The sequence below is a fragment of the Podarcis vaucheri genome (genome assembly GCF_965113315.1).
Source record: "Podarcis vaucheri genome assembly, chromosome: 7".
NCBI classification, from domain to species: domain Eukaryota; kingdom Metazoa; phylum Chordata; class Lepidosauria; order Squamata; family Lacertidae; genus Podarcis; species Podarcis vaucheri.
This window is the reverse complement of record NC_138765.1, coordinates 8,636,107-8,654,607: the sequence shown is the minus strand read 5'-3', so window position 1 is coordinate 8,654,607 and position 18,501 is coordinate 8,636,107. Positions and strand designations below refer to the sequence as shown.

Genomic DNA, 18,501 nt, shown 5'->3' with positions numbered 1-18,501 from the left:
TGAGGCAGCCACCATGAGAAGGGGCTGTGCAGTCAGAAAGTTTTAACAAGGCAAATTAACCGAGAAAGGCACCAGTTTACGCACGAGTAACTCATACCCATTACAGGGCCTTTCAGGTCTTTTGCTATCTCTTACAGTGGAAGGACCCCCCCTCTCTCTGTGTGTCTCTCCCCCCCCCCCGATCTGCCCTGACTGTTGGCACAGTCTTCTCTCTGTGGGCAAATTTCCTCCATTTTTTTTATCGCTAGCCTTATCTTTGGTTAATAGTTTTGCCTCTTCTTTTTCTGTGGTATTATTGTCTGTAGAGACTTCCTTCATTTTTTAATAGGTTCTCTTTTATCCCCCGCCCCCACCCCGCCTGGTATAAAGTGCTTGAAAACCTTTTCTTGTGTTTTCCTGCTTTCCCGGGTTTCTTCAGTAGTGAACCTTTGGTGTGTGTGCTTTCTCCTTGCGCTTTCTTCATCTGGCGTGGCTGCTTGGTGGTGGCCCCCGCGATACTTACCAAGTGCACTACCGTTTTCCTCTTGGGAAATGTCCTTGAGGCTCTGCCCTCTGATTTTTCATCGCCTTTTAGCAAGGGGAAAACATCTCAGAAGCTCCTCAACAGCTCCCACCATACCTGTCAAGCGGGACTGTCAGCATTCAGGCTGCATCCTCTCATTTTTCCGCCCTCGGTTTTGTCCGAGGGAACATTTTAAAGGTTTTCTCCCCTTCCTTATTTCCTCCTGCCTTTCAGGGTGTGTGCATGTGTGTTTGGGGGAAACTTCAAAAAAAACTGGAGGTGCAGCAAAGCACCAAATCCTGCTGAGTTTCTGGAGTACAGGGGGTTCAGAAAGGGGAATGGAATTTGTTGTTGTTATTGTTTAGTCGTTTAGTTGTGTCCGACTCTTCGTGACCCCCTGGACCAGAGCACGCCAGGCACTCCTGTCTTCCACTGCCTTCCGCAGTTTGGTCAAACTCATTCTGGTAGCTTCGAGAACACTGTCCAACCATCTCATCCTCTGTCGCCCCCTTCTCCTTGTGCCCTCCATCTTTCCCAACATCAGGGTCTTTTCCAGGGAGTCTTCTCTTCTCATGAGGTGGCCAAAGTATTGGAGCCTCAGCTTCAGGATCTGTCTTTCCAGTGAGCACTCAGAGCTGATTTCCTTCAGAATGGATGTGTTTGATCTTCTTGCAGTCCATGGGACTCTCAAGAGTCTCCTCCAGCACCAGAATTCAAAAGCATCCATTCTTCGGCGATCAGCCTTCTTTGTGGTCCAGCTCTCACTTCCAGACATCACTAATAGAATATTCCAAAAGAGGGTGTAGCTGGCTGGAGAGAACCTGGAAGAGAAGCACTCCACACCATACCTTTCTCGCCCTGATCTGGCCACAGTGATTATTGCGACGGCTTGATTATTGTAACTCGCTGTACACGGGGCTGCCCTTGAAGCTGACCCAGAAACTCCAGCGGGTGCAGAATGCCACGGCGAGGCTTCTTACGGGTTCCTTACCGCGGGATCACATTCATCCAGTGCTTTACCAACTGCACTGGCTCCCGGTGGAGTACAGGGTCAGGTTTAAGGTGCTGGTTTTACGGCTTAGGATCCACGTACCTACGGGACCGCCTCTCCTGGTATGCCCTGCAGAGGACCTTAAGGTCCACAAATGACAACATTTTGGAGGTCCCAGATCGCAAGGTGGTTAGATTGGTCTCAACTAGGGCCAAGGCCTTTTCAGTACTGGCCCCGATTTGGTGGAACGCTCTGTCACAAGAGATTAGGGCCCTGCGGGACTTGACATCTTTCCGCAGGGCCTGCAAGACAGAGCTGTTCTGCCTGGCCTTTCATTTGGACTCATTCTGTTTTTTTTTAAAAAAAAAAAAAATTTATTGGTTTTACAAAAGTTTTTATAACAAACAAACAAACATTAAAAAAAAACAAAAGACAAACAAACAAGTATAATTTCATAATGTCCTTTCATAAACTTCTTTCCTCGGACTTCCCCATACCTCCCCTTTCTGCATCCTCATGTCCAAATTTTTATAGCAACTTGTAAATGTTTTTCCCCGTCCTAATTCATCATAGTCCTTTCTTAATCTGATCTTATATTACTGCAACCCTTTCTCTCTGTAAAATCTCGACATTCTAAGATTCATCAAGTTTATAATAGTCCTTAAGGTAAATCTTAAATTTCTTCCAGTCTTCTTCCGACATTTGGACTCATTCTGACCCTTATGTTTCCCTCCCCTTATGGTCTTGATCCATAGGCTACTTTTAAAATGAGGCTGCATTTTAAATTGTATTTTAACCTGTATCTTAAATTGTGTTTTTCCCCCTATTATGTTTTTATTGTAATTTTACTGGTGTTAGCCGCCCTGAGCCCAGCTCTGGCCGGGGAGGGCGGGGTATAAATAAAATTTATTATTTATTATTATTGTAACATTTGCAGTCTGTTAGTATTTGTAGTGCTCAAAGCACGACACCTTTACAGCATTCCCTTCCACTGGGTTCGGTTGTCTCCTTCCTTCTGCCTTGTTCCTTTGTTGTCGTGATAAGGGGAGAGACCATAGACCAGTGACAGAGCCATGCAGCCCTGCCAAACACCTTTCTGTGCTCACCAGAGGAGACAGTACTGACCTAAAGCCTGTCCTGTGGAACTCCCTGCCTATAGATGCTCACCAGGAACCGCCCCTGCCTTCTTTTGAGTGTCCTTTAAAAACTGGGCCGTATAGCCCAGGCCTTCGCAAGATGATTTTTCCCTTTAAACCAGCCAGCATCTAGTGATGTTTCACGGATGTTTTGAATTAGGTTTTATAGATATTTAAAGACTGGCCTTTAAAATTGCATGTCATATGTTGTAAGAGGCCTGGTGATATTTTAAGAAAGAGCGGGTGTTACATTTTCAAATAATTATAAGCAAACAAATGGACAATTAGCCCAAACTGGTATAAGGCATCTTCTGTTACTCACTTGCTCGCAGTCTTCTGCACTAAAGTGCCTTCCTCCTATTCCCTTGTCGGTCTTCTCCTCCTTACCAGAACACTGTCTGTCTGTCTGTCTGTCTGTCTGTCTGTCTGTCTGTCTTATCTTCCATTCCTTGTACCCTCCTTCTTTCAGCTGAGAGAATAATAATAATAATAATAAATATTTATACTCCGCCCTTCCCAGTTTAAAAACTGGGCTCAGTTTTTAACTGACAGCTAACAGCAAATACAGTGGTACCTCGGGTTAAGTACTTAATTCGTTCTGGAGGTCTGTTCTTAACCTGAAACTGTTCTTAACCTGAAGCACCACTTTAGCTAATGGGGCCTCCTGCTGCTGCCGCCGCACGATTTCTGTTCTCATCCTGAAGCAAAGTTCTTTACCTGAAGCACTATTTCTGGGTTAGCGGAGTCTGTAACCTGAAGCGTCTGTAACCTGAAGCGTATGTAACCTGAGGTACCACTGTATAAAACACTGATTAAAATATGACTTAAAAACAGCATAGAATACAAGATAAAATGCAGCATCAATATCAATAAAATTCTAAAATTCAGGGGTTATTTTTTTTTGGGGGGGGACAAAAAAACAGCAACAAAAAACCAGTCAGTAGACATCAGATGATCACCAGGGCTAACTGGCCAAGTTGGTCTTATTAGGGCCAGCAAGGAAACCAGGGAGACCCAAGCCTCAGGCCAGCCCCACCTGTGGGGTCATCATCCTGCACCCCCCAACTCCATTTAAAAACCTCTCAATTGTTTTCTCCCCAATGCAGGGACCACGGAGCGCGTGTGTCTGGTTCAAGGCACAGCGGAAGCCCTCAACGCCGTCCACAACTTCATCGCCGAAAAGGTCCGGGAGATCCCCCAGTCTGTAGTGAAGCCGGAATCGGTCAATATCCTGCAGCCTCAGACAACTATGAATCCTGACCGAGCCAAGCAGGTGAGCGAGCGCGGGAGCAAATCGCTTGCTTGTTAGAGGGGTTGGGAGCTGGGAGCTTCAGGTAAAGAGACCCCTGACCGTTAGGTCCAGTCGTGGCCGACTCTGGGGTTGCGGCGCTCATCTCGCTTTATTGGCCGAGGGAGCCAGCATACAGCTTCTGGGTCATGTGGCCAGCAGGACTGAGCCGCTTCTGGCGAACCAGAGCAGTGCACGGAAACGCCGTTTACCTTCCCGCCGGAGCAGTACCTATTTATCTACTTGCACTTTGACGTGCTTTCGAACTGCTAGGTTGGCAGGAGCAGGGACCGAGCAACGGGAGCTCACCCCGTCAAGGGAATTCGAACCGCTGAACTTCCGATCGGCAAGCCCAAGTGGCTCAGTAGTTTAGACCACAGTGCCACCCGCATCCCCTTTCCGCTAAGTTAAAAAGGTAAAGAGACCCCTGACCATTAGGTCCAGTCGTGGCCGACTCTGGGGTTGCGGCGCTCATCTCACTTTATTGGCCAAGGGAGCCGGCGTACAGCTTCCGGGTCATGTGGCCAGCATGACTAAGCCGCTTCTGGTGAACCAGAGCAGCGCACGGAAACGCCATTTACCTTCCCACTGGAGCGGTATCTATTTATCTACTTGCACTGGTGTGCTTTTGAACTGCTAGGTTGGCAGGAGCAGGGACCGAGCAATGGGAGCTCACCCCGTCGCGGGGATTCAAACCGCCGACCTTCTGATTGGCAAGCCCTAGGCTCTGTGGTTTAACCCACAGCACCACCTGTGTCCTTGGGAGCTTCAGAACGCCCCTTAAAAAATTGTAAGGGAATCTCGGCTGGATTAGGCCAAAGGCCAGCTTGTTTCAGAGGCAGGGAACCTTATTCCTGGGTGCCAAATGTGGCAGCCCCCTGGGATCACCAACTGAGGGTTGCCATAATTCACAAAGTGAAAATCCAGACAGAAAGTCATTGAACTTTTTCGGGCAGAGCTGTTGAGCTTTTTAGTTTAGTGATGGCTGAAGCTGACCAAATGAGCTATTTTTAAGGAAATTCATCGCAAATTTCAAGGAGTTTCAAGGAAATTCACTAGATTCCCTCTCCCCACACACCGCGCCAACTCTACTTCGCACCCCAAGTGTTTTTTGCCTGGCTGGAATGTGTCCTTCAACTCTGATAACATCCCTTGCTTGTCTGGATTAAGGAAAGAGAGTTGTTTATGTGCGCGCAGAAATATATCTATCTATCTATCTATCATCTATCTATCTATCTATCTATCTATCCATCTATCTATAATCTATCTATCTATCTATCATCTAGCTAGCTAGCTAGCTATCATTCTCTTTGTCTCTCTCTCATCCATATCTATCAATCATCTATCTATCATCTATCTATCATCTATCTATCTATCTATCTATCTATCTATCATCTCTCTCTCTCTAATCTATATGTATCTATCATCTATCTATCTATCTAGCTAGCTAGCTAGCTAGCTAGCTATCATCTCTCTCTCTGTCTCTCTCTCTCTCTCATCTATATCTATCTATCATCTATCTATCCATCATCTATCTATCTATCTATCTATCTATCTATCTATCATCTATCTATCTATCTATCTATCTATCTATCTATCTATCTATCATCTCTCATCTAGCTATCATCTCTCTCTCTCTCTAATCTACATCTATCTATCAATCTATCATCTATCTATCTATCTATCTATCTATCTATCATCTCTCTCTAATCTATATGTATCTATCATCTATCTATCTATCTATCTATCTATCTATCTATCTATCATCTAGCTAGCTAGCTAGCTAGCTCTCATCTCTGTCTCTCTGTCTCTCTGTCTCTCTCCCATCTATATCTATCTATCTATCTATCTATCTATCTATCTATCTATCTATCTATCTATCTATATCTATCTATCTATCATCTCTCATCTAGCTATCATCTCTCTCTCTCTCTAATCTACATCTATCTATCATCTATCTATCTATCTATCTATCTATCTATCTATCTATCTATCATCTATCTATCTATCTATCTATCTATCTATCTATCTATCTATATCTATCATCTATCTATCTATCTATCTATCTATCTATCTATCTATCTATCTATATCATCTATCGAGGGTGCAGGAAGACTGCCTTTATATTTTCCCCAATACACCCTTTCCTATTAACCCAGGGAGGGTTTGGCTAAAAAGAGCCCGGGTGGGGGTGGGGGCGTCTTTCTCCCACTTGAGGTTGTTGTGTGTGCAAGAGTCTGGCCCGTCCGACAGCTTTCCATTGTCAGTCGGTTGTGCCGTTGCCATGGCACAGCGAAGGGAAGGCGGCTTTGGGCTGAAAGCTGAAAACAAGGATTATGACAGAGGGAGGGTTGGGCGGGGGGGGGAGAGAGAGAATATGGAAGGGAGAGTTTATGTGGCTGGTAGAATAAGGGACAATGAAACAGGAATCCTGTCACCCCTGACAGCCGAGGAGGGGTCTTTTCTTGAGAAGCTGGGAGGGAATGCCTCTCCCCCCCAAAAAAAAAGATGTTCACATCTAGAACTGCCTTATGCCAAGTCGGGCTATCCCAGCAAACAGAGTTGAGACTAAAAGACGCCTGGTTTTATTTGATTATTTCATTTAAAGCATTTCACGCACCTTTAAGAAGGTTCTCAGGGGCGGCTGACGAACACAATGATACGCGGTTTGTTTGGCATCAAACATACAGGAAAAGAAAAGAAAATGCAACTAAATGAAAATGAAAATTTTCATGCAAAATAGAAATGTGAGCTGTTTCATTCACAACCCCTAGAAAAAATAATGGCTATTACTGGTGCTGGTGGATAGTAAAATTACAGTGGTACCTCGGGTTAAGTACTTAATTCGTTCCAGAGGCCCGCACTTAACCTGAAACTGTTCTTAACCTGAAGCACCACTTAGCTAATGGGGCCTCCTGCTGCGCCTCCGGAGCACGATTTCTGTTCTCATCCTGAAGCAAAGTTCTTAACCTGAAGCACTATTTCTGGGTTAGCGGAGTCTGTAACCTGAAGTGTATGTAACCTGAAGCGTATGTAACCCGAGGTACCACTGTATTTTAAATGTTTGTTTTAAATATCAGGGTATTGTCCTTGAGGTCTTAGGATAGTCTCATTTAAAGCTGAACAAGTAACTAAGATTAATTAAAAAGAAAAGGATTGAAGGCCTTGACAGAAATGGCGAAGGAGGGAAAACGGGTTCAGTGTCATTTGAACACATAAAGTCTCAGGTTTAATTTCCAGCAGCACCTCACCAAGTAATAATAATAATAATAATAATAATAATAATAATAAATTTTATTTATATCCTGCCCTCCCCAGCTGAAGCCAGGCTCAGAGCAGCTAACAACAGTAAAACGATAAAACATTCTAAAATCATTTCATTATAAAATTAATTCCAATCAAATTAATGGCAACCATTGGGCTAGAAGTTCTGTGAGGATTGCCAAAGGAGGGGGTCAGGCTGTGCCTTGGCCAAAGGCCTGGTGGAACAGCTCCGTCTTGCAGGCCCTGCGGAAAGATGTCAAGTCCCGCAGGGCCCTGGTCTCTTGGGACAGAGCGTTCCACCAGATCATGTCTCCTTTGAAAGCCTGCAGGAGAGCTTCTGCCAGTCAGAGAAGACAGCACTGGGGTAGATGGAGCGCTGCAATTTGGCATGGTCCCTAGGAGAGGTCAGCCTAATGATTAGAGCAGAAGCAGCGAGGCGTCAGTCTGAACGGCTACCTGCAAGGATGTCACAGCAAGGATTTCACAAGAGACTAATTTTAGCTCTAAAGAATCTGGAAATAGGACACAAATTGGGGCAGGTCGCTCAGAGTGCTTATGAGTTAAACTAGCGGATGAGGACAGATACCCTTCTGGAGGTAGAAAGGATGCTTCTGTCTGGGGGTCTACTGGTCAGCAGGACACTGCCCCCCCCCCAATATTTGGCAGCCTTGTTCCTGGTTACAGTCGTAACTTGGTTTCCGAACAGCTTAGTTCTCGAACGTTTTGGCTCCCGGACGCCGCAAACCCGGAAGTGAGTGTTCCGGTTTGCGAACTATTTTTGGAAGCCAAACACCTGACAGGGCTTCCGTGGCTTCTGATTGGCTGCAGGAGCTTCCTGCAGCCAATCAGAAGCAACACTATGGTTTCCGAATGTTTTGAAAGACGGACAGACTTCCGGAACGGATTCCGTTCGACTTCCAAGGTACAGCTGTATTGTTGTTCTTTATTCACCAATACACCAGTTGCAGGATATCTTTGGGAGAAGAAACGACTCAGGAGTAAATGCTAGGACCCTCGTACCTATGGGACCGCCTCTCCCAGTATGCCCCACGGAGAGCCTCAAGGTCCATAAATAGCAACACCCTAGTGGTGCCGGGCCCTAAGGAAGTTAGATTAGCCTCAACCAGAGCCAGGGCCTTTTCAACACTGGCCCCTGCCTGGTGGAACGCTCTGCCTCATGAGACCAGGGCCCTGCAGGATCTGATTTATTTCCACAGGGCCTGTAAGACAGAGTTGTTCCGCCTGGCCTTTGGCTTGGAGCCAATTTGATTCCCTCCCCCTCTTTCTTTTTTCTTTTTCCTTTCTCCTCCTGTGATGCAGCTGCCTTTCAATCTTTTAATGTTTCAATCTTTTAATGTTGTATTTTAATCTTGTTTTTAAGTTGTATTCATTCAACTTGTTTTTATTATTGCTTGTTAGCCGCCCAGAGCCTGGCCTTGGCTGGGGAGGGCGGGGTATAAATAAAAATTATTATTATTATTATTACACAAATCCAGAGTGGAGTCCCTAAGGCAGTTGGGTGGTGCCTTGTACGCCTCCTTCCAATAACTCCTGCCACCAAGCTGGTGCTAAACATCTCACTATGCTTTCCTTTGGACCATATCAGCGAGGCTGAGAAGGGGTCTTGTCATCTGGCCAGCCCAGGACCTCCATGACCCAGGACCTCCATGACCCAGGCTTTGCACCCGGGGGGGGGGTGTCACTAATGCAGTGGTTTGACTTCACCCCTGGAGACACAATTCCCATCATCCCTGACCACTGGTCTTGTTAGCTAGGGATGATGGGAGTTGTAGTCCCAAAGCAGCTGGAGGGCCGAGTTTGGGGGTGCCTGAAATATTCCATCACCTGCCTCCCCAGCTTCAACTCCTCTTTCTTTTGCACTCATTGCATTTGTGCAGCGGGGGGCACATACAGCGATGACCAGAATTGTGGAGCCTTGTTAATGTCATCTGGGTCAGGTTTTCTGCCCCCAAGGCTGCTCTTTGATCTCAGGAGTGTCTTCAACATCTATTTTCAGAGCTGGCCGGGTCCTCCTGCCTGGAGAAGACATTCACAGATTACATGGCTTTTCCCTGAGTTCGGGTAAAGCACCCGGCTGCTAGCAGAGAAAGACTTTCTCCTCTGGTTCCCTGCTCTCTCCCGGTCCCCTTGCCACTAATCCAGCGCCCTTGCTCTCTGGGTTGGACGAGGCGACGGATTTCGGGAGGTGCCTGTCGCTCGATTACATAAGAGCATTTCCTTGCTAAATCTGGATGGCTTTCTGCTTTCTCGGCGGTTATATAAAGGCATTGGGGGGGCCGGGGTTAAGGAGACCCCTCCCTCTCCGTCAGAAAGCCCCTGAAGCCATCTCTGCGAATACCCACCCTTCCACCCCTCCCCCGTCGCCCCATGTGCCAACTTTCCTCGCATCATCTTCTGCCGCTGCCTTTCAACGGTTCGGCAAAGTCTGCTGAAATCTCCAAAGTCAGAGAAGGCTCACTGGAAAGGAATCCCCAAAACAGGGGTCAGCAAGCTTTTTCAACAGGTCCACTGTCCCTTAGACCTTGTGGGGGGCCGGACTATATTTTTTTGGGGGGGGAATGAACGAATTCCTATGCCCCACAAATAACCCAGAGGTGCATTTTAAATAAAAGGATACATTCTACTCATGTAAAAACATGCTGATTCCCGGACCCTCCACAGACTGGATTGAGAAGGTGATTGGGCCGGATCCGGCCCCCGGGCCTTAGTTTGCCTTTGTTGTTGTTGTTTAGTCGTGTAGTCGTGTCCGACTCTTCATGCCCCCTGGACCAGAGCACGCCAGGCACTCCTGTCTTCCACTGCCTCCCGCAGTTTGGTCAAACTCATGCTGGTCGCTTCAAGAACACTGTCCCACCATCTTGTCCTCCGTCCTCCCCTTCTCCTTGTGCCCTCCATCTTTCCCAACATCAGGGTCTTTCCCAGGGAGTCTTCTCTTCTCATGAGGTGACCGAAGTCTTGGAGCCTCAGCTTCAGGATCTGTCCTTCCAGTGAGCACTCAGGGCTGATTTCCTTCAGAACGGAGAGGTTTGATCTTCTTGCAGTCCAAGGGCCTCTCAAGAGTCTCCTCCAGCACCAGAATTCAAAAGCATCAATTCTTCAGCGATCAGCCTTCTTTATGGTCCAGCTCTCACTTCCATACATCACTACTGGGAAAACCATAGCTTTAACTAAACTAAAATTCTTGTCTTAAACATGTTACTCCACACATTTCATGGCATTTCCTCTCCTTCCTTGCCCCTCGCTCTTTATTTTGGGGTATAATTCTGCATAAGAACGGAATGCGGCATTGCCTGCACAGCTACTCAGAATTAATCTCCCTTTCGTTGTTATTATTATTTTAATGAGAAAAAGGCAAGTTTCTGGGTCTTGTGGTAGTGAAAATCTGTTAGGTTGGTTGGGAGCAGCGCCTGTAGAAATCTCAGAAGCCAGTGGAGTTACTGAATAGTAATAATAATAATAAATAAATAATAATAATAATAATAATAATAATAATAATAATAATAATAATAATTTATTATTTATACCCCGCCCATCTGGCTGAGTTTCCCCAGCCACTCTGGGCAGCTTCCAATCAAGGGTTAAAAACAATACAGCATTAAATATTAAAAACTTCCCTAAATAGGGCTGCCTTCAGATGTCTTTTAAAAAGAAGATAGCTGCTTATTTCCTTCACATCTGAAGTGAGGGTGTTCCACAGGGCGGGCACCACTACCAAGAAGGCCCTCTGTCTGGTTCCCTGTAACCTCACTTCTCGCAATGAGGGAACTGCCAGAAGGCCCTCGGAGCTGGACCTCAGTGTCCGGGCAGAACGATGGGGGTGGAGACGCTCCTTCGGGTATACTTGGCCGAGGCCGTTTAGGGCTTTAAACACTTTGAATTGAGCACCAACACTTTGAATTGTGCTTGGAAACGTACTGGGAGCCAATGTAAGTCTTTCAGGACCGGTGTTATCCACATTCTGGATTAGTTGCAGTTTCTGGGTCACCTTCAAAGGAAGCTCCATGCAGAGAGCATTGCAGTAGACCAAGCGGGAGATAACTAGAGCATGCACCACTCTGGTGAGACAGTCGGTGGGCAGGTAGGGTCTCAGCCTGCGTACCAGATGAAGCTGGGAGACAGCCGCCCTGGACACAGAATGGACCTGCGCCTCCATGGACAGCCGTGAGTCCAAAATGACTCCCAGGCTGCACACCTTGTCCTTCAGGGGCACAGTTACCCCATTCAGGACCAGAATTGACCTGTGCCTCCATGGACAGCTGTGAGTCCTAGGCTGCATATTTCATGTAGGTTCCAGAATTTGATTCCCAAGGGAAGTCAGAATTCTGATTCTCCTTTCCCCTCTTTTCTTCTTAGCTCAGAGCCCTGACTGTAAGCAGACCAGGTTAAGAGCAGTGGACTCATAATCTGGTGAACTGGGTTCGCTTCCCCGCTCCTCCACATGCAGCTGCTGGGTGTCTGGCCTTGGGCTAGTCATACTTCTTTGAAATCTCTCAGCCTCACTCACCTCACAGAGTGTTTGTTGTGGGGAAGGAGGGGAAAGGAGATTAGCTGCTTTGAGACTCCTTAGGGTAGTGATAAAACGGGATATCAAATCCAAACTCCTCTTCTTCCTCTTCTTCCTGTTCCTCTTCTTCTTCTTCTTATGTGTGCATGCCTCAGTTTCTCCCAAGGCTAGGATAAAGGTAAAGGTAAAGGGACCCCTGGCCATTAGGTCCAGTCGTGGCCGACTCTGGGGTTGCGGCGCTCATCTCGCTTTACTGGCCGAGGGAGCCGGCGTACACTGGTCATGTGGCCAGCATGACTAAGCCGCTTCTGGCGAACCAGAGCAGCGCACGGAAACACCGTTTACCTTCCCGCCGGAGTGGTACCTATTTATCTACTTGCATTGGTGTGCTTTCGAACTGCTAGGTTGGCAGGAGCAGGGACCAAGCAACGGGAGCTCACCCCATCGCGGGGATTCGATCCGCCGACCTTCTGATCGGCAAGCGCTAGGCTCTGTGGTTTAACCCACAGCGCCACCTGCCACCAGCTGGAATGCCTGGAGCCAAACCCTGGGCTGTCTCACTCCTGGATAGCTCAGTTGGTTAGCGCATCGTGGTGATAATGCGGGATATATGGCACAGGTGTATTATTATTGCATTACAGGAGGTTGGATTCGATGATCCTTGGCGTCACTTCCTATGAATCCTTCTACGAATATATGAAAGCAGTAACTCCAACTCATAAGAGCATGGGGAAAGAAACCACCGGTGACCTAGAACAGTCTCAAGCTGGGTGCTCCTAGAAGAATCTGGGGTGCCCCTCTTTCAGGAGCTATTAGGGTAGTTGGGTGAACACAACCACCCTGAACTTTCCGGACCCAACTTTTCCTGAGAGCAGATGAAGACCAGCATTTGAATGTGAGGGTTGGGGGCTGTTGCTCTCCGTGGTGCTGAATAGCTCCTTCCTTTGCACTGATAGACTATATGCATTTCCCCTTCCCTGGATGGCAAATAAGGTCACGGCGGGGAAAGTTCATAAATACATAAATAAGGAGAGGTGGATTTGTGGAATTAATGGCAGGCAGGTGAGTTAGGACTTCAGTCTTTAGGAAAGCATAGAAAACCACGATGGTGCCTTCCTTGTAGAGCTTTCATCAGATTCTGAAGGTGAATCTCTTTACTGTGACAGATAGGTAGCCGTGTTGGTCTGCCATAGTCAAAATAAAAAAATTCCTTCCAGTAGCACCTTAAAGACCAACTAAGTTAGTTCTTGGTATGAGCTTTCGTGTGCATGCACACTTCTTCTGATACTTCTTCAGATACTTCTTCAGATACTTCTTCAGATACTTCTTTACTGTGGCCACTGAGGTATATTTGCAGGTTTTAAACTGCAAATTGTTTTAACTGATTTGAATATTATAATTATTATTATTATTATTATTTTGTTGTAACCCACTCTGAGCCTCGGCCCAGTATACCTGAAGGAGCGTCTCCACCCCCATCGTTCTGCCCGGACACTGAAGTCCACCGCTGAGGGCCTTGTGGCGGTTCCCTCACTGAGAGAAGCCGAGTTACAGGGAACCAGGCAGAGGGCCTTCTTGGTGGTGGCACCCGCCCTGTGGAACGCCCTCCCATCATATGTCAAGGAGATAAACAACTACCTGACATTTAGAAGACATCTGAAGGCAGCCCTGTTCAGGGAAGTTTTTAATGTGTGATATTTTAGTGTATTTTTGGTCTTTGTTGGAAGCCGCCCAGAGTGGCTGGGGAAACCCAGCCAGATGGGCGGGGTACAAATAATAAATTACTATTATTATTGGGACCTTATGGAGAAGGTCGGATATGAGATCTTATAAATTAAACCATAAAATTAATTAACTAAAAACAGCATAAGGGCGCCTTCCTCCCCTTTCCTTGCAAGGGGGGGGGGTTTGGTGGCGCTCAGGATCCCTTCCAACATGACAATTCTATTATTCTGCAATTCCTTACCCCTGCCGTGGCAAAACAAAGACCTTCAGATCCTTTTCCCGGCGCACTCTTCCCTTTCAGTAATGCACCTCTTCAACGGCAAGGGAACAGAACTTGCACCTTAGTTTCGTGCAAGAGAAAAGCAGGATTCTAATGAAAGCCTGCTCTCGGTTTCTACAAGCCTGTCTCACATTCCTGGGACGTTACAAGATTCTGCCAGGGAAGTGCTGTGCTGCTGCTAAGGACTTCCCCTTCCTGCCATGTGCTGGTCTGCAGTACATAAAGCCGTGATAAGATGGTGACTCCCAGCCCTCCTTCGAGACAGAGAATTGAAAAACCTTGCGTGGGTGGCAAGATATAAGAGTCCCTCTACCCTCCCCTCCCGACTTTCTTATAGTTCAAGGCCTCTGCGCCAGATATGTTTTTATATATATAGATTTTTATTAGTTTTTTAACATATAATTTTCAACAGAAATTAAGCATACTTTTACATCTTATTCAATTCAATTCAACTTCCATCAGTCCTGTCTGAAAATTTTCCAATCTAATCTCTTGGTATGCCTTTCTTATCTTCCCTATTACATTTCAAACTCATAACCAGTATCTCTATCTTTTCCTACTTTGTAACACTTCGTATATTTCTCCTTACAAAACTTCTTGGAGTCCTACTAGCGTAATTTGTTGATTACAGTTGCTCTTCAAATAATTCCTATACTTCTTCCAAACTTCTGTAAATGTCTGGTCCCGCAGGTTTCAAATCCTTCCTGTCATTTTGTTCAATTCTGCATAGTCCATTCATTTCAGCTGCCATTCTTCTTTCGTCGAAATTTCTTCTTGCTTCCATTTCCGGGCTAACAATACTCTTGCTGCTGTTGTTGCATATAAGAACAATTTGACATCTTGTCTATTAATGTCTTGGCCTCTGCGCCAGATATTAGCTGCCCCCGCCTTGCCCCAAATGACAAGGTTTTAGTCCACTACCCAAAATTCTAGACGAACCACGTGGAGGTTTTGATTCATTTTTGATTCATTGGTTGCGTTTCTGTGTTGCTTCTCGCTCACACACGTCCCAAAGAGTCTTACAAACAATCAGGACAACGTAATCGAACATCACAATCGCATCATAGATCGTAGGGAATCATCTACAAATCATCAGCGAAACAACCGCCTTCTATAAAACGCTGTTAATGAAACAACTAAAAATAATAATAAGCTAAGCAGCAGAGCCACAACAAAAAGCATATTGTAAGAGTCCCTAAGGGGATGCGGGTGGCGCTGTGGGTTAAACCACAGAACCTAGGACTTGCCGATCAGAAGGTTGGCGGTTTGAATCCCCGCGACAGGGTGAGCTCCCGTTGTTCGGTCCCTGCTCCTGCCAACCTAGCAGTTTGAAAGCACGTCATGTGCAAGTAGATAAATAGGTACCGCTCCGGCGCGAAGGTAAATGGCGTTTCCATGCGCTGCTCTGGTTCGCCAGAAGCGGCTTAGTCATGCTTGCCACATGACCCGGAAGCTGTCTGCGGACAAACGCCGGCTCCCTCTGCCAATAAAGCAAGATGAGCACCGCAACTCCAGAGTCGGTCACGACTGGACCTAATGGTCAGGGGTCCCTTTACCGTTACCTTTAAGAGTCCCAAAGCACTACAGTCCTCAAAATCCACAATAGAATATTAATGACAGCACCAATCCGGCAACCCAGAACAAACTAAGCACTATGGCATGTGAATTTTAAATAAATAAATTCCAGAGGTGGAGCCCTGATTGCAGCGGGATTAAATCTCTTTGGTGCTGCCCTCCAGCTGCCAGGTGGTTTGTGTGGTTTTCTCAGAATATTTTGAAATCGGGAATTTGCCTCGATGTCGCAGATCAATTCCAATCCACCAAAATTTAGTTAACAGTGTTAAAAGGAAGATGCCAAGATTAGTTTGCAAGTTGCATGAATATCTCAAAAGTCCGCCCCACCCCCCAATAGCTAAGAAGTGGTTGGGCTGAAATATTTGATGGCTGGGGGAATCAGTGAAGTAAGCTTTAATGTAGTTTAAATGTTATATGCAAGCAAATACTAATTTTAGCCTGTCCAAAGATCTGTGCATAAGAGAGATGAGTGCTTCATAAAGGGCAGTTGGCTTGCAGAAGGTAATCACAGCTTCGGGATGGCTCAGTTCAATCTATAGCATTTACTCCTGTGTTTATTTTTAAAAAAATAGTTTTCATTTGATTTTTCAAATATAGATTCATAACAAAACCAAATACATCTCCCTATACAGAGATTTCTCTGAATCTCGAGACCTCCCCCCCATGTCAGCATTTTCAACCGCATATTATATCAAATCTATATTTTATATCCATCCATATTATCCATAGAGTTTGTTACCTTACAAGTGAGATTAAAATCCTCCTAATGTTTTCATCTGCTTACAGTGGTCTCTTAAATTATAATTGTCTCCCATTCTTTCTTGAAGTTTTTCTCTTCTTGGTTCCTGAGCTTTCCGGTCAGTTTTTGCCATTACGGCGTAATCCAGCGGCTTAGTTTGCCATTCCTCTTTACTTCTTTCCATCTCTTGCTTCCGTGTTTTAACTCTGTGGTCCCTCTGCCATTCTGCTAAGGTAGCCTTGCAGCCTGTGGAACCTAAGCAGTTTGAAGGCCCTATAGGTGGGAAAGCAAGAATATATATTAAGGTTACCAGATTTTTTTCAAAGAATCCGGGGACGCCTTTTTTATTTTGAAAAGAGAAAAAAAAGTTATTTAAAAATAATAATTAAGAAGTAATACCTTCTCTGCTGTGGTCTCCTCTGTCACGCGGCCTTCCTCTGGGCCCCGGCCTGTTCTCTTGGTGCGCTAGCCGCCATGGAGTGGACTCGGGTCAGGCCTGGGTTCGGCCACGTGTCCTTGCCCCCCTGGCGCTCTCCAACCTCTCCTCCTCAGTGGCGGTGGCGGCGCGGCAAGGTTGGGGCTCCCCTCTTTTCTCTCCTTCTTTTTCTCTCTCTTCCTTCTCCTTCTCCTCTCCTCCTTCTCCCTGCATCGGCTCCAGGGTTTTCCTGGCCCCGGAGCGCCGCTGGGCAGTCGGCCGGGTGCTCTCACTCCCAGCTCAATTTGGATTGTGGTGGGGGGGGGTGTGTGCCAGCAGTTCCCCCAGTTGGCGCACCGGGCGTCCCCGGTTCCCCCTTGGCAGTGGCGGCGGCAGCGGCAGTCTCAGCAGCCCAGAGCCAGCCTGGTAGCGCAGTTGGCTCTGGCTGGCTTCAGGAGCTTCGTCAACAATGTTTAGGCAACACGATGACCATATACATATATAATAGACAATCTACAGAATTCCTTCAAACAATAACAAGTTCAAAATGAAATCTTAGACTCAAAGTCTCTGAAAGTCTTTAAATGAAGTTCCCTGAGATGAGCAAAGGCTTGGGCTGGGGGGGGGGGGATGTTGCGGATGGAGTGTCCCTCGATGCAGAAATCTAGATAACATTTATAAACGCACATAATGCTACTGGTGGTTCCTAAAAGGAAAGGGCTTTTGACAGAGCAGCGATGCTTTGCTGCCTGTGAAATTTTTGCTTTTTTAAAAATATACCATTTTAATTCTACTAGACCTCGCTTGCTTTTGAGCTTCTCTTTCATGTTCTTAGTTTTTTGGGTCTGTTTGTTTTTTTGCAATTTTATCTGTTTTAATTTGAGTCCCCAGTGTGAGAAGGTTGGGATATCAATATCAGCAACAATTGTAATAGATGTGAAGATGAGGGAAGCTTTAGGTTTATTGTTCATTTAAGCATCTGCTTTGAATGCAGAAGGTTTCAGGTTCAATCCCTGGTATCTCCCAGTGAGGTTAGGGAGCTCCCTTGTCTGAAATTCTGCTGTTCCTTCCAGTCAGTGCAGAAAATGCTGTTTTGGGTGCATCTAATTATTATTATTATTATTAGTTGAATTTATATACCTCCCTATACCCAGGGGGTTCTTAAATGAAAAAAAAGAAAAAGAAAAAAAAAGAAAGTCTTTAAATGAAGCGAGGTACCAAACTTTGTACGAGGAAAGATAAGCTGTGAAGCTTTGTGTATTCAGCAAATATAATGTCCAACACTGAACAGAGGTTCCAGATACTGACTACTGTTTCGTAGATCTTCGTCAGGGTGGTGAGAGAATATAGAATTGTTTCATAAACTGAAAATAAAATTTTATAGACGATGACCTGCATGAGATATCACTTTACAAAAATTATAAACTGTGATACAAACAGTGATGAAAAAGAGTACATACCTCATCTTATTTCGTGAATGAAAATATCAAATGCTGTGGAACAGTGCTCATGTAATAATGTAGTCACTGCTACTAACAATATTTTTTGAGAAACATATAAAGCCGACTCCAGGTGATGCTAATAACAATGAGGTTGAGTTTAAAGGTACAGTGCTTCAGGAGCTGCCCGCTGCCGTGGCGCCCGCCATGTTGCCTCGTTGGAAGTCCCCTTATGATGTGTCTTGTGCCATTGAACCCATCACACAACATTCATTCCCTACTAATAAATCTGCAACACTTAAAATATAAATCCGGGGACATTCCGGGGACGGATGATAGATTTGTAAATCCGGGGACTGTCCCCGGGAAATGGGGACATCTGGTAACCATAATATATATAGGTAAAGGTAAAGGGACCCCTGACCATTAGGTCCTGTTGTGGCCGACTCTGGGGTTGCGGCGCTCATCTCGCTTTATTGGCCGAGGGAGCCGGCGTACAGCTTCCGGGTCATGTGGCTAGCATGACTAAGCCGCTTCTGGCGAACCAGAGCAGCGCACGGAAACGCCGTTTACCTTCACACCGGAGCGGTACCTATTTATCTACTTGCACTGGTGTGCTTTC

The 18,501-nt window shown here is 46.0% G+C and overlaps 3 protein-coding genes across 4 annotated transcripts in view; 1 reads left to right on the top strand and 2 right to left on the bottom strand.

Moving 5' to 3' along the window:
- Nucleotides 1–18,501, bottom strand: part of QPCTL (glutaminyl-peptide cyclotransferase like) — a 222,017-nt gene that overhangs the window by 81,979 nt on the left and 121,537 nt on the right. The window lies entirely within an intron of this gene.
- The window catches only part of SYMPK (symplekin scaffold protein), a 271,438-nt gene that overhangs the window by 226,327 nt on the left and 26,610 nt on the right, over nucleotides 1–18,501 (bottom strand). The gene's annotated exons all lie outside the window — the stretch shown is intronic.
- NOVA2 (NOVA alternative splicing regulator 2) overlaps nucleotides 1–18,501 on the top strand; it is an 81,476-nt gene that overhangs the window by 53,356 nt on the left and 9,619 nt on the right. For both annotated transcript variants that reach the window (XM_082231176.1, XM_082231177.1), the window contains exon 3: nucleotides 3,736–3,902. In XM_082231176.1, the coding sequence (XP_082087302.1) occupies nucleotides 3,736–3,902 (167 nt within the window). The remainder of the gene's footprint in view (nucleotides 1–3,735; nucleotides 3,903–18,501) is intronic.